The sequence below is a fragment of the Tupaia chinensis genome, unplaced genomic scaffold (assembly GCF_000334495.1).
Source record: "Tupaia chinensis unplaced genomic scaffold, TupChi_1.0 Scaffold000133_1, whole genome shotgun sequence".
NCBI classification, from domain to species: domain Eukaryota; kingdom Metazoa; phylum Chordata; class Mammalia; order Scandentia; family Tupaiidae; genus Tupaia; species Tupaia belangeri.
In genome coordinates this window covers 4414689-4426501 of record NW_006159602.1, presented here as the reverse complement: position 1 = coordinate 4426501, position 11813 = coordinate 4414689, and the positions used below count along the sequence as shown (strand labels likewise).

At 40.9% G+C, this 11813-nt stretch overlaps 1 protein-coding gene across 1 annotated transcript in view; it reads left to right on the top strand.

Moving 5' to 3' along the window:
* The window catches only part of PELI2 (pellino E3 ubiquitin protein ligase family member 2), a gene marked incomplete at its 5' end in the record, with an annotated part of 194231 nt that overhangs the window by 174129 nt on the left and 8289 nt on the right, over positions 1-11813 (top strand). The window contains 2 exon segments of the mRNA XM_006144864.2: positions 5765-5962; positions 7697-7885. Of these exon segments, the coding sequence (XP_006144926.1) occupies positions 5765-5962; positions 7697-7885 (387 nt within the window).

Sequence of the window (11813 nt, the reverse complement as noted above, 5' to 3'; positions counted from 1 at the left end):
TGGCTGGTCCCCCCCCCCCTTTTTTTTTCTTGGAGAGGTTTTTATTTTTTTATTTTTTTTTGAATTCTCAATTTCATAGTCTTTGGACTTGGGTATTTGGATTGGGTCCTATTTTGTGGGTTTGTTTTTTGTTTTGTTTTGTTTTTTTAAGAGAGATTTTTGCTGTAAGGCATGTGTCAGACAGAAAGCGAGAAATCACCTCCCAGGGGAGGATGACCACACCATAATCTCTTCTCTGTTCTCCTCTTGGAATTTTGGGTACACATACACACACACACACACACAAACGCCTGGCGTGAGTTTTAAGCCTGTGGATCTAGGACTTGAACCACGGCCAGCCATGTTGGAGTCTAATGATGCAACCATTACACCACCTACTGGCCTCTGCATTCAGTTTTTAACATAGTTGATTTTTCATAGTTTTAGATGGTAACATTTAATTAGTATTTATTTAGTTAAGAGAAAAATTTTAAAGAATAGCTACATTTTTTTCAGTAGGTATTAAAACATCGTACTTGTTCAGATGCACATGTGTGTGCCACATGTGTGTGTATCTTACAAGGCTCAGCGTCACTCCATTCATCATTTTAACTTCTTAAGGACCCACTAGCTTCACTGACTACTCCTCTGGTAGTATCCTCTATTGGGGATAAGATAGCGAAGGCTCCTGTCATGGAACCTTCTTTCTGGAAGAGGTAGACGGACCACAAATAAGCAAGCATTCCAGGCAGAGGAGACTGGGTGAAAGGCTCCAAGTCAAAGCAGAATGGAGGAGGGAGGAAGAGAAATGGGATGAACTCAGAGAGGTGGACCAAGAGCTGGAGAGATTAGGCCTTTGGGCCAGGTAAGAGTTTGGGTTGCGTTATAGGAGTGTAGGGATTGAGGAAAGTCAATCCTGGTGGAGGATTTTAAGGAGAGGAGAGGTATAAGTGTGTGTGTGTATTATATATAGATATATCTACATAATATATCTATATATCATATCTCTAACTCCTGTGTGGAGAAGAATCTAGCTAGGAGGATGTGTGAAAAGAGGGAGGCCAGTTTGGAGGCTGAGGTGATGGCGTCAGGTAAGACATGATGGTAACTGGAACTGAAATAGGGAAGATGATAAAAGGACCGAAGACCGGGTCGGAGGCACGGCTGACAGGATTTATAAGGCTAATGTGAGCATGGAGGAAAGTGGAAAAATCAAGGATAACTTAGGTGTTTTGGCTTTTAGCTTGAGCAAAGTGGATGCCAGTCACTGACAGAGAAATCCAGAGGTGGGAGGGGCATCTGAATCCTGTTTGGAACATGTTACATTTGAGATGTCTACTGGACATTCAAGTGGAGAGTGGGTGTGCTAGCCTGATGCTCAAGAGAAGCCATCAGGGTTTTTTGACTAATGAAGGGGATTTGTTGAGATTTTCTAAGGAAAAAAACAGAATGAGAAGGGAAGAGAGCTGTTTACCAACTAGTATGGAAGTGTTTGTTTGTTAATTTGTATAAGTTTTTGTCCCAGGCCGTGTGCACTCACCAGAGAGAGACAGAGACAGAGACAGTGAGAGGGAAAGTGAGACATCACCCCCCTCACAGGGGCTGGCCACGCCACAATCCCTCTCCTCCATTCTCCTCCCAGGATCTTGAGCACACTCACACACATGCACCTGGCATGAGTCTCAAACCACCGGGTATGGAACTTAAAATGTGGTCAGCCATGTGTGGGAGTCCAACAATGTAATCACTATGCCATCTGCTGGCCCCAAGGAAGTGTTTATTTTTATGCCGGGAACAGGTGTGCCAGAACGTGCTGGCTGGTATTAAGCCCCAGATTTAGCAGTATCTAAATGATACTGCTGGTTCTGGTTCAGTACCGTTGAACCCTCAACTTGCGAGGGTTCCATAGAGCTGTGGGGCAGGACACTCAGTCGGAGTGGCTTAAGAAGGGAAGCTGAAGAGCTGGGTGAGGAAATGGTAGTACCTCTTAGGAGATTTTCCAAGAAGTACTGCTGTTTAAGTAAGTCATAGAAATGGGGCCAGGGCTTAAGGGTTGCAGACAGGGAGAGGAAGGCATTTTTAAAGATGGGAGGCTAGTCCAAGCAGCCAGACTATGCCCACCCCAGGAGGGAAGTATATGTTCACAGGTCAGAATGAGGTGAGGGCGGAAATCGAGAGGAGGCATTAGGAGACTTCTGTGATGACTTGATAGAGCTGAACTATCCAAGCAGATGATCGCTTTTCTAGTACTTGCTTTTATTGCATTTTTTTAAAGGTATCAGTGACTGGTTGAAAATTTTAAATAAAATAAAATAAAACAAACAAAAGAAAAACTTATCTTTGACTGGCATTTGAGAAGCTCCAGGGTGTGTTTGTGAGCTTTTGACATCATCTAGTATAAAGGAAGAAATCAAAGAATCGGGAGTTGGTCAATATCAGGAGTGAAATGCCTGGGAAGGGGAGATGTTGGGGCACCAAGTATTGGTCATTGGAGTGATCGGTCTTAGACAGGAGCAACACTCATTCATCCTCACTGGTAGGAGGGAAGGCCAACAGTAACCGGAGATGCAGATGGAGGCTTTGCGGGGAAGGCGAAGGAGCCCCTTTCCGGGTGCTTCGGTATTGTCTTACCCATACTGGCTTCAGCTGAGATCCAGGCAAACCCTAATGTCTTACGTACATAAAATGTAAAGTTCTGAATGAAATGAAATTCTTGCTATAGCTACTATAGGAATAGCAGCACTCTACGAAAATCAGATATACTATAGAAATATGATGGCTTGTCTAATGACTGTGTTTAAAATAAGATGGAATTGATCTAACAGTCAAAAGAAAGAACAGGCTGCACATTTTCCACATTGAGTGGTTTTAGTAGGAAAGTGACTTTGATTTGTTCCCGGCAAAAGCAGCATGAGCCTTGTGTCCTAAAGTATAAAATTTGAGTAGCACTCAAGAGGTTAGACTTAAATGGAAATGAATTGATAAACTCACCTTATGTGACCAGATAAGTATCATGAATTAAAATAATTGATCCTAGCAGTATGCTCCAGTTGGAATGAAATTTCATGTTTTACAGTCAATTTCAGTTAATTCATCAAGACATGCATTTAATCCATTTGGGTGGACTCAAGAGTCTGGCCCTTCTAGAAGTCATTTCTGTAGACAAAAAGGAACCCTTGTGTGACAACTAGGGGTTTTAACTTTGAGCTTATTATGGGACTGGCAAAGTCTTTGCCCTCTTCCATGGAGGTTGACAGAAATCGGGACAGAGACTGTGTCATTGTGGGGCCTCGAGGTTTTATGAGGTGACCTGGAAATTAGAGTACGTTTCGCATTTCACTCAGATCAGGACTGATTTGTTCCTGAATTTGGGGCGGCCTTTATTTTTTTCCTTTATGGCTTTAGGTATTTGTTAAATATTTTGCAATAAGTTCTGATTTTCTTTTAAAAGAATTTTAAAAGAATAGAGCAGTCTTGGAGCTGCCTGGCAGTAGAACAATGACACAACGCTCTTTGAAGCTGACTCATATGAGAGGGTTCCAGGTTCACACCTAGGGACCTCCCTGAACACACAGGTCATGGGTGCGCCCTGATTCAGAGCCAGCCGAAGCAGGGTGTGGGTCACAGAGTCAAGACTAAGTTGGGGGTGCCCTCTCTCGCCTTCTCCCGCCCCATTTCTCTCTTTCTTATAGAAGAAACAGATAAATATACTTGGGGGGAAAAGAGAGCAGTCTGAATCAGCAGGGCTTCTGAGAGACGTACGACTAGCTTTTATATGAAACCAGTAGAGGAGACATTCTGCAACTTCAGAAAGATGAATTATATATGTTTTCGTGTTATCTCTGTGTGTTTTTTAAACCTGAAATGCATACATGCAGCAATATGCAACTGTTCCAATTGATGATTTTCAGTAAAACCAGCAGTTTAGTTTATTCCAGGTACATCTTATTTGTACAAGACAGTGAGAGTTGTCAAAACAGGAAAAAGATATTTGTTATCTGTTGATTTTACAGAGACAATCTGTGTATAAGAATATACATGTGAGAGTTACAAAAGAAATTTAATAATATTGTTCCAGAAAGCAAGTGGAGCTAAGTGATGTATTTTTTTTTCACTTCATTTAGATAAAAATGTATTAAACATGTTTATGTTTCAGATTGAATTCTGAGATCAGAATAAAAACAGGTTGGAAAGTGACTTTTGGGGGCTTTTATTGTATATTTCTCAGAGCTCCTGGTGTCCCTCTTGTTGGCTGCTTTGGAATCCAAGTCACTATTGTTAGGACAAAACATTAATATCATTTTAGTGAGAAATTGCTCATTTTCATATAAATGATTTTAATTTAGGAAGTCTCTTAGGTACAAAAACACTTATCGCTGTTTTCCAGTAAGAGATTCATAGTACATCATTGTATAAATGTTTTAATTTTCCATTTTGAGAGTTTTCCTTATTTGTAAACATATATTTAACTGTCCCTGGTTCACAGGAGAGAGCAATATTTATTGAATAGGAAACGATTTGTTAGAACTATAAGATCTTCCTAATGAAATACTGCGAGCCTTCTGTATTCACGAGTTCCACATCCATTCAACCAATCACAGACTGAAAATATTCAGAAAAAAAAAAATCCATAGAGTTCCAAAAAGCAAGACTTGAATTTGCCACATGCCAAGTACTACATGGAATCCATGGAAACATAGGCATCATAGCCAGGATTATCAGTGATCTAGAGATGATTTAAATTAATGCGAGGATATGTGTCAGTTATATGCAAATACTTGAAAACAATGACATTTTATATAAGGGACTTGAGCACCTGTGGATTCGCTATTTGTAGGGGATCCTGGAGCCAGTCCCCCACGGATACTGAGGGATGACTTACAGTCTTCTGGTAGTTCTTAAACCTTACCAAGAAAAGTAAGCCAATATAATATTATCGGCAACTTTACGTAGACTTCCCCATGAGAGTATTTTAGAACTCCCGACTTGAAATGCCAAGACAAGCTTTTTAAATCTTTCATTTGACTGCATCCCAGACATTGGACTGACTTGTGTCGGCCCTTTTTATCATTTTCATATACACTGAGTGATGGTGCCAGATATTTTATCTCCATGACTGGGTCAAGGCGGTTCTGGTTCATCTTGTGAGTCTCGCTGCTGGAGGAAAACCATTCTCTGTGGAGCTGGGAAACAGTGGGAGGCAAGAGGTCCTTTATTTATTTAAAATCTTTTGTTCCACCATGAACTAGAGGAAAAAATTAATCATAGTAATAATAATAATGATTTCCTGTGAAAGTAGTATTTTTACCTGGACCCAAGAGATAAAATCTGATGTGTAGGGAAGATAAAATGCTTTCTTCCAGAACAGAAAATTGAGTTTTCTTCTCATATTTAAAATCTACTGGACACATAAAGTTTCAGTTAAGCAAAGACGAGTAAGTTCTAGAGCTCTGCTGTACAGCAGCCTGTCGTCAACACTTCCTGCATTCTGCACTCCAGTGTTTGTTAGCAGGGTGGATCCCATTCTGTGTTCCTTGCCACAGGAGGACAAAATTAATACAGTAAAAAGCATTTTAAATGCAGTTGTGGGTTACCATAGTATCTCCCTAGTTAAATAAGAAAAAGAACAACAAAATTTTTTTATTAAATTCTGACTCTGAGAGCTGAAATAATGACTGGATCCTGAGTATTATTATTAAAAGGATCCTGAGTGTCCATTCCGTATGAGGAGAATATAGCAACCTGATATTTTTAAGTTAATCATGAGTATAATTGACTTATTTAGGTGGGAAGATCAACAGAAAGCCCTATAGACTTCGTGGTTACAGACACCATTTCCGGCAGTCAGAACAATGACGAAGCCCAGATCACTCAGAGCACCATATCCAGGTTTGCCTGCAGGATCGTGTGTGACAGGAACGAGCCCTACACAGCGCGGATATTCGCAGCCGGATTCGACTCTTCCAAAAACATATTTCTTGGAGTAAGTACTACCACTAACTACATCATAACAAGAAAATACCAACTACTGCCATTAAAAAAAAAAATTGCCATAGGGCATGTGCTTTCTCCAGAGAGGCAGAGAGAAAAGGTGAGAAATCACCTCCCAGGGGGATGGCCATGATGCAGTCCCTTCTTCTCTATTCTCCAATCAGGATTTGGAACACGCATGCACACACACCCAGCCTGAGTTTCAAGCTGCTAGGTTCAGGACTTGAATTGGGTTGGCCACATGGGAGTCCAATGCCCCAACCACTGTGCCACTTCCTGGCTCCAAACACCAATTGTTATGATATAGAATATTCAACTGGGACCAAGACTTGCTTTGCATGATACATCTGGACTATGAGATTTTATTTTCAGAGGCCTGATTTGAAAAGCCGTTATTACAAATTTGAATATTGTTAGGGGTCAGCAGGTGGCGTGATGGTTAAAGGCACTGGACTCCTACATGGCCAACCATGGTTCGAGTCCCAGACCTGGTGACTTGCTTTCTCATTTTCTCTCTCTCTCTCTCTCTGTCCCGCTCTAGTCAAATTAAAATAAATAAAGTTAAATAAAATGATTGTTTTAAAAGAAAAGAAATTTGAAAACTGTTAAATCAAGACTCATTTTTTATTATAACAAAACATAACAAAAACTATGTAATATGTGTAGCAGTATATAAAAGTAACAGGTGTTACTTTTCAAAATTATGTATAGTAACATTGTATATAATGTATTTCTGGTAGGTTAAGATTTCAGAGCAAAAATAAATTGACTAAATCTAGACCATAAGGCTCAAAGGAAAATGTCAGTGAGTCAGATATATTTTATTGAGTGTGTGCTGTGTTCCAAACTGGATGATGTAGATATGGCGTCACAGAGAACAAAGCAGATTAAGAACCCAGCCCTCATAGGTATATATAGATTTAATACAGTTCCCTTTTGAATCAGGATTTTCTTTGAGGGGGAAAGAAAACACACACACACACACACACACACACACACACACAAGACATACACACACAAGGGCCTATGCAATAATAAAAAACATGTAGTTGTATGGAACAGGGGTCTCCTAGGGAGGCTAGCTGCATGGCTGGTCGGTTCACATCAACTTCCAGTCCAAGAAAGGGTGGCAGATGTGTTCCTTCTTCCTCATCACTCAGGGAGCAAAGCAGCCTTTTCCAGAAACCTCTGAAAGACATCACATCTCATTGGCCAGAACCCAGTCACATGTGCAGCCCTACACTAGTCATCAGGTAGGGGGCTGGAACTGTCCTAATCACACGAATAAGGATTTACCCCGTGTCTGGGCTGGTGACCCAGGAAGGAGAGGAGACTTTCTGTGGCATGAGGACTGAGAGTGTCTGTCTGCTATTATATCCAGCTGCTTGTGTCTTCAACCTTGGGGGATTTCAACATTGGCTTGTGTGGAAACATAATGACAACAACCTGTTGGCTTAACATTTTTGAAATGTTGTACCTCTAATAAAAAGTCTTCTCTTAATGACTGTCCTTCCTTCGGCATCCAGATAGTGAGTAGATGAAAAGCATTTTTAGATAATAGGATAAGAGCACTGCAGGAGTACAACTAAGGGAATTTTCAAATAGAATATGAAAATTCATCACTACCCCCAACCTTCACCTCATTACCCAGTGTTGTAAAGAGATTCCAGAGTCTCATGGTTTTGAATGGCATCCTCAGCATGCCCTTTCTGTTCACGCCCTCCAGGAAAAGGCAGCCAAGTGGAAAAACCCCGATGGCCACATGGACGGACTCACCACCAATGGCGTCCTGGTGATGCATCCGAGAGGGGGCTTCACTGAGGAGTCCCAGCCCGGGGTCTGGCGTGAGATCTCCGTCTGTGGGGATGTGTACACCTTGCGAGAAACCAGGTCGGCGCAACAAAGGGGAAAGCTGGTGAGTGGGCTTCACTCTGGAATCCAAGTACAAAACTAGAGGACGGTCGTTTTCCTGCCGGCAGACTTCAGATATTTTGTGCAGGTGTGCGTGCTGTGTCCCGGGACCTGGGGAAAGGATCCTGCAAGCACTTGGAAATCAGAGGGAAGTGCTTTTTTCTTTAATGATTAAGCTTTTCCCCAAGTGGAAGCAAATTATCTTTTCTACCCTAAAAGCATAATCTTATATTATATATTGGGTTGTCAAAAAGTCATGGCTCATTTTTGTTTTAAAAAAAATACATGTCACGACTTTTCCGACTACCCAAAATTTTACTTAAATTAACTTTAAAAAGAAAAACTTATTTTTAGTCTAAAATAAGTTTTGAACCTGTTTAGCATTTGGAAAAATGCTGAACAGCTCAAGATCAATTAGTGAAAAGTATGAATTAAAGAATTATTTACTAGGCTTTCTGGAAGTAAGAAAGTAATTACTAAAAAGTAATTAATGTAGCTTTTTTTCTCTTGAGTTCACACTAAGAAATTAGTATAGAATTCTTTATATTGATCACCAAAATCAAAGTTACTTTTTACTAGAAATTATTCATAGCTGCATTGACCTGGCATGTTAACACTGTCCTGTAAATATCCACTTATCCTCATTTTCTAAAGCAGTTGACTTTTTAACCCTTTCTCTTGTGGAGAATAATGGTAATACCTTAAATGGAAAAATACGGGTTTCTGATCTAGCCATAGCTATGTTGCACACCCACGAAAAGAGTCTTAGTAAACTTTCCACTCCTATGCTTAACTTGTTATGTAAAAGTTAGAACCAGAGAGGACAAATGACTTTCTTTAGAAGCTGTAGAAGTTATTCTTCAGAATTTCCATAGAAAAAATATCTAGAGAATGGAAAATATGATCCAACATTTTTCAGAGAAAAATATTATAATCAAATATTTCTTTCTTTCTTTTATTTATTTTTTTTTTGAGAGGTTTTTGCTAGAGGGCGCATGCGCTCACCAGAAAGACAGAGACTGAGAGACAGAAAGCGAGAAATCACTCCCCCGGGGGGATGGCCATGCCACAATCCCTTCTCCTCCATTCTCCTCTTGGGATCTTGGGCACGCATGCACACACGCCTGGCGTGAGTTTAAGACACCGGGTTTTGGACTCAAACCACGGTCAACTACATGCGACATAGCCATTATGCCAACTGCTGATTCCTATAATAAAGTATTTCTGAGATGAAAAATGAGGACTTTTAGTTTGTTTTCATTGCTGTTGTTTTCTTTTTTTTTAAGAATTATTTTATTTAACTTTGTTTATTTATTTTTAAATTTGACCAGAGAGGGACACAATGAGGGGCAGGGAATATAAGGGGTGGGGAGTGAGAAAGCAAGCAGCCAGGTCCAGGACTCGAGCTCTGGTCGGCCATGTGGGAGTCCAGTGCCCTTAACCACCACACTACCTGCCAGCCCCTAGATGGGGACTGTTTTACTGACCTGGTTTGTTGTTCTCTAATTAATTTTTGTTTTAAGAGAGTTGTTATTTTTATTGAGCTACAAGCACAGCTTCCGCATTTTATACAATAAAGCCTGGTCTTGGATCACCGTGGCTGACTGAACATGAGAAACGTTTTCTAAGAACAGCTGACCCAATTTAAGAAATTGTGTTTAAACCTTTCCAAAAAACATCATAAATAAGAAAAGGGATGTGAAACCAGTTTTTTCAAATAACTTTGTTTGTGCTCGTCAGTTAATTTTACACAAAACTGACCTAAGTTGGCTGTTAATGATTCTGCCAGCAAGAGTAAAGTCAGTAAGTGATCGCTGGGGGCAGGCACTGTGTTAGCATTTCTGAGACATTAGCTCATCCACGCTGCATAGCCACCCTCCGAGAGAGGTAGACTTGTCCCCATTTCACAGATGAGGAAGATGTGGCACAGAGATCCCCCGACTCAGAGTCTGCATGCCTATTTGCCACTCACTACCGTCTTAGGGGAGCCCACGTGGCTCTTCCCAGAGATAGTTTACACCAGGGCACTGGCTCTGTTGGGTAAATATAAAGCATGCTCCTAATACATGGGTTGACCAGGAGGCACATCACAACGTGAGTTTCTCATCCCTTCTGGTTATGTATTATGGGGTGATCCATCTCAAGCGGAATTCTACAGTGCTACTGGAAAAACAAAATCAAGAACAATCCATAAATGCTTCTGATGATGGGTTGTACTGACCATACAGACTAATTTTGAAGGCAGTTCCTGTAGGTGACACTGAGATCTGTGTAGGATTGCGCTCCACCGTTTTAAGAGCGGAATAAAGGCATCCGTCAGCCTGATCCTGGGCTTGTGGAGACCCTGAATGGATTCGTCTTCCCTGCATCTCCTCTTCTTAGCCTCTGTCTCCAAGGAGCGCCTACTGATTGTGTGAATTTTGTTTTAATTCATGACACTTTGGTCCTGCACATGTGGTTGGTAGCAGTTAACAGTCAATTTTATCTGTCTGAAGAGGGGATTTGGGAGACAGTCTCTGACAATACTCTCTATTTCCTGCCTAATGAAGAAATATGGGGAATCAAGTACTCTGCTGCAAGGCCAGGATAAGTGTTTGTTGTAACAGTAGTAGATGAACCCACCCCGGTCCTTACAGTATGGAGCTAGCATGAGTGGAAGGTTATATGGTAGTGTTATGCTCAATATTTAATATAAATCAGTGCATTCATGTGGTTTTGTGTGGTTCTTTTTTTTTTAAGTTTTTGCCATTGGGCACATGCACTCATTGGAGAGAGACAGAAAGTGAGAAATCACCCCCCAGGGGGGATGGCCACACCACAATCCCTTCTCCTCTCCAGATTTAGGGCACACGCAGACACAGGCCTATCAAGCCACCTGGTCCACATCTCAAACCATGGTTGGCCATGTGGGAGTCCAGTACCTTAGACACCACACCACCTGTTGGCCCCTATTAATGTGTTTTTAACAACAAATTGCTATGTTTTTTATTTTACAGAAAATGATGCAACCTTAGTTGTTTCTACTTAATTGAAGTAATTAAGTAAATGTGAGGGAAATGTCTTTTTCAGGAGGAATGGATTTTGAGTTGTGTCCTATTCATTTAGCTCGTTAATGATAACATTTATAATATTTCCATAGGAGGCTTCTGAGTATTTTATTAAACTATAAGTGAAGTACATTTTTTAATTTTACTGGCTTTGTATAAAATTAATTCTGGTTTTTTTTTTTTTTTTTTTTTTTTTTTTTTTTTTTTTTTTTGAGAGGATTTTGCTAGAGGGTGCATGCGCTCACCAGAAAGACAGAGAGATAAAGAGACAGAAAATGAGAAATCACCTCCCCCAGGGGAGGCGGAGTGGCCATGCCGCAATTCCTTCTCCTCCATTCTCCTCTCAGGGTCTTGAGCACACACGCACCTGACCTGAGTTTAAGCCCCTGGGTCCAGGACTCAAACTGCAGTTGACTACATGGGAGTCTAGTGACATAGCCATTATGCTAACTGGTGGTCCCTAATTTGTTGGTTTTCTTACCTAATAAAATACTCCATAGAGTTGCCATATGCAGGCCCTGTCAAGGGTTTAAGTTAATTCTCTCTCACATGTTGCTCAGCAGCCCAGGAGGTCAGAATGGGTATCGTTTCCACTTACAGATAAGGAAACCTGGACTTTAAAGGTTAAGCCACTTGCTAATAAGTGGTGATGAGGCTTTTAATTCTCAACACTATGCGTAGTTAATTGATGTGTAGCTCAGCTAAGACTGCAGGCAGATCAGTTGTTGGGGGTACCTTCTCTCTGTCTCTGGTTCTTTCATAAGAAATAAACACTTAAAAAAAAAAAAAAGAGGGTTCACATTGAATGCTTCAACTTCACCTGAGAAATGAAGGCTCAAAGATAGATTCAGGGACAGGAGAGGCAAAGGGAACAGGCCTTCTTGG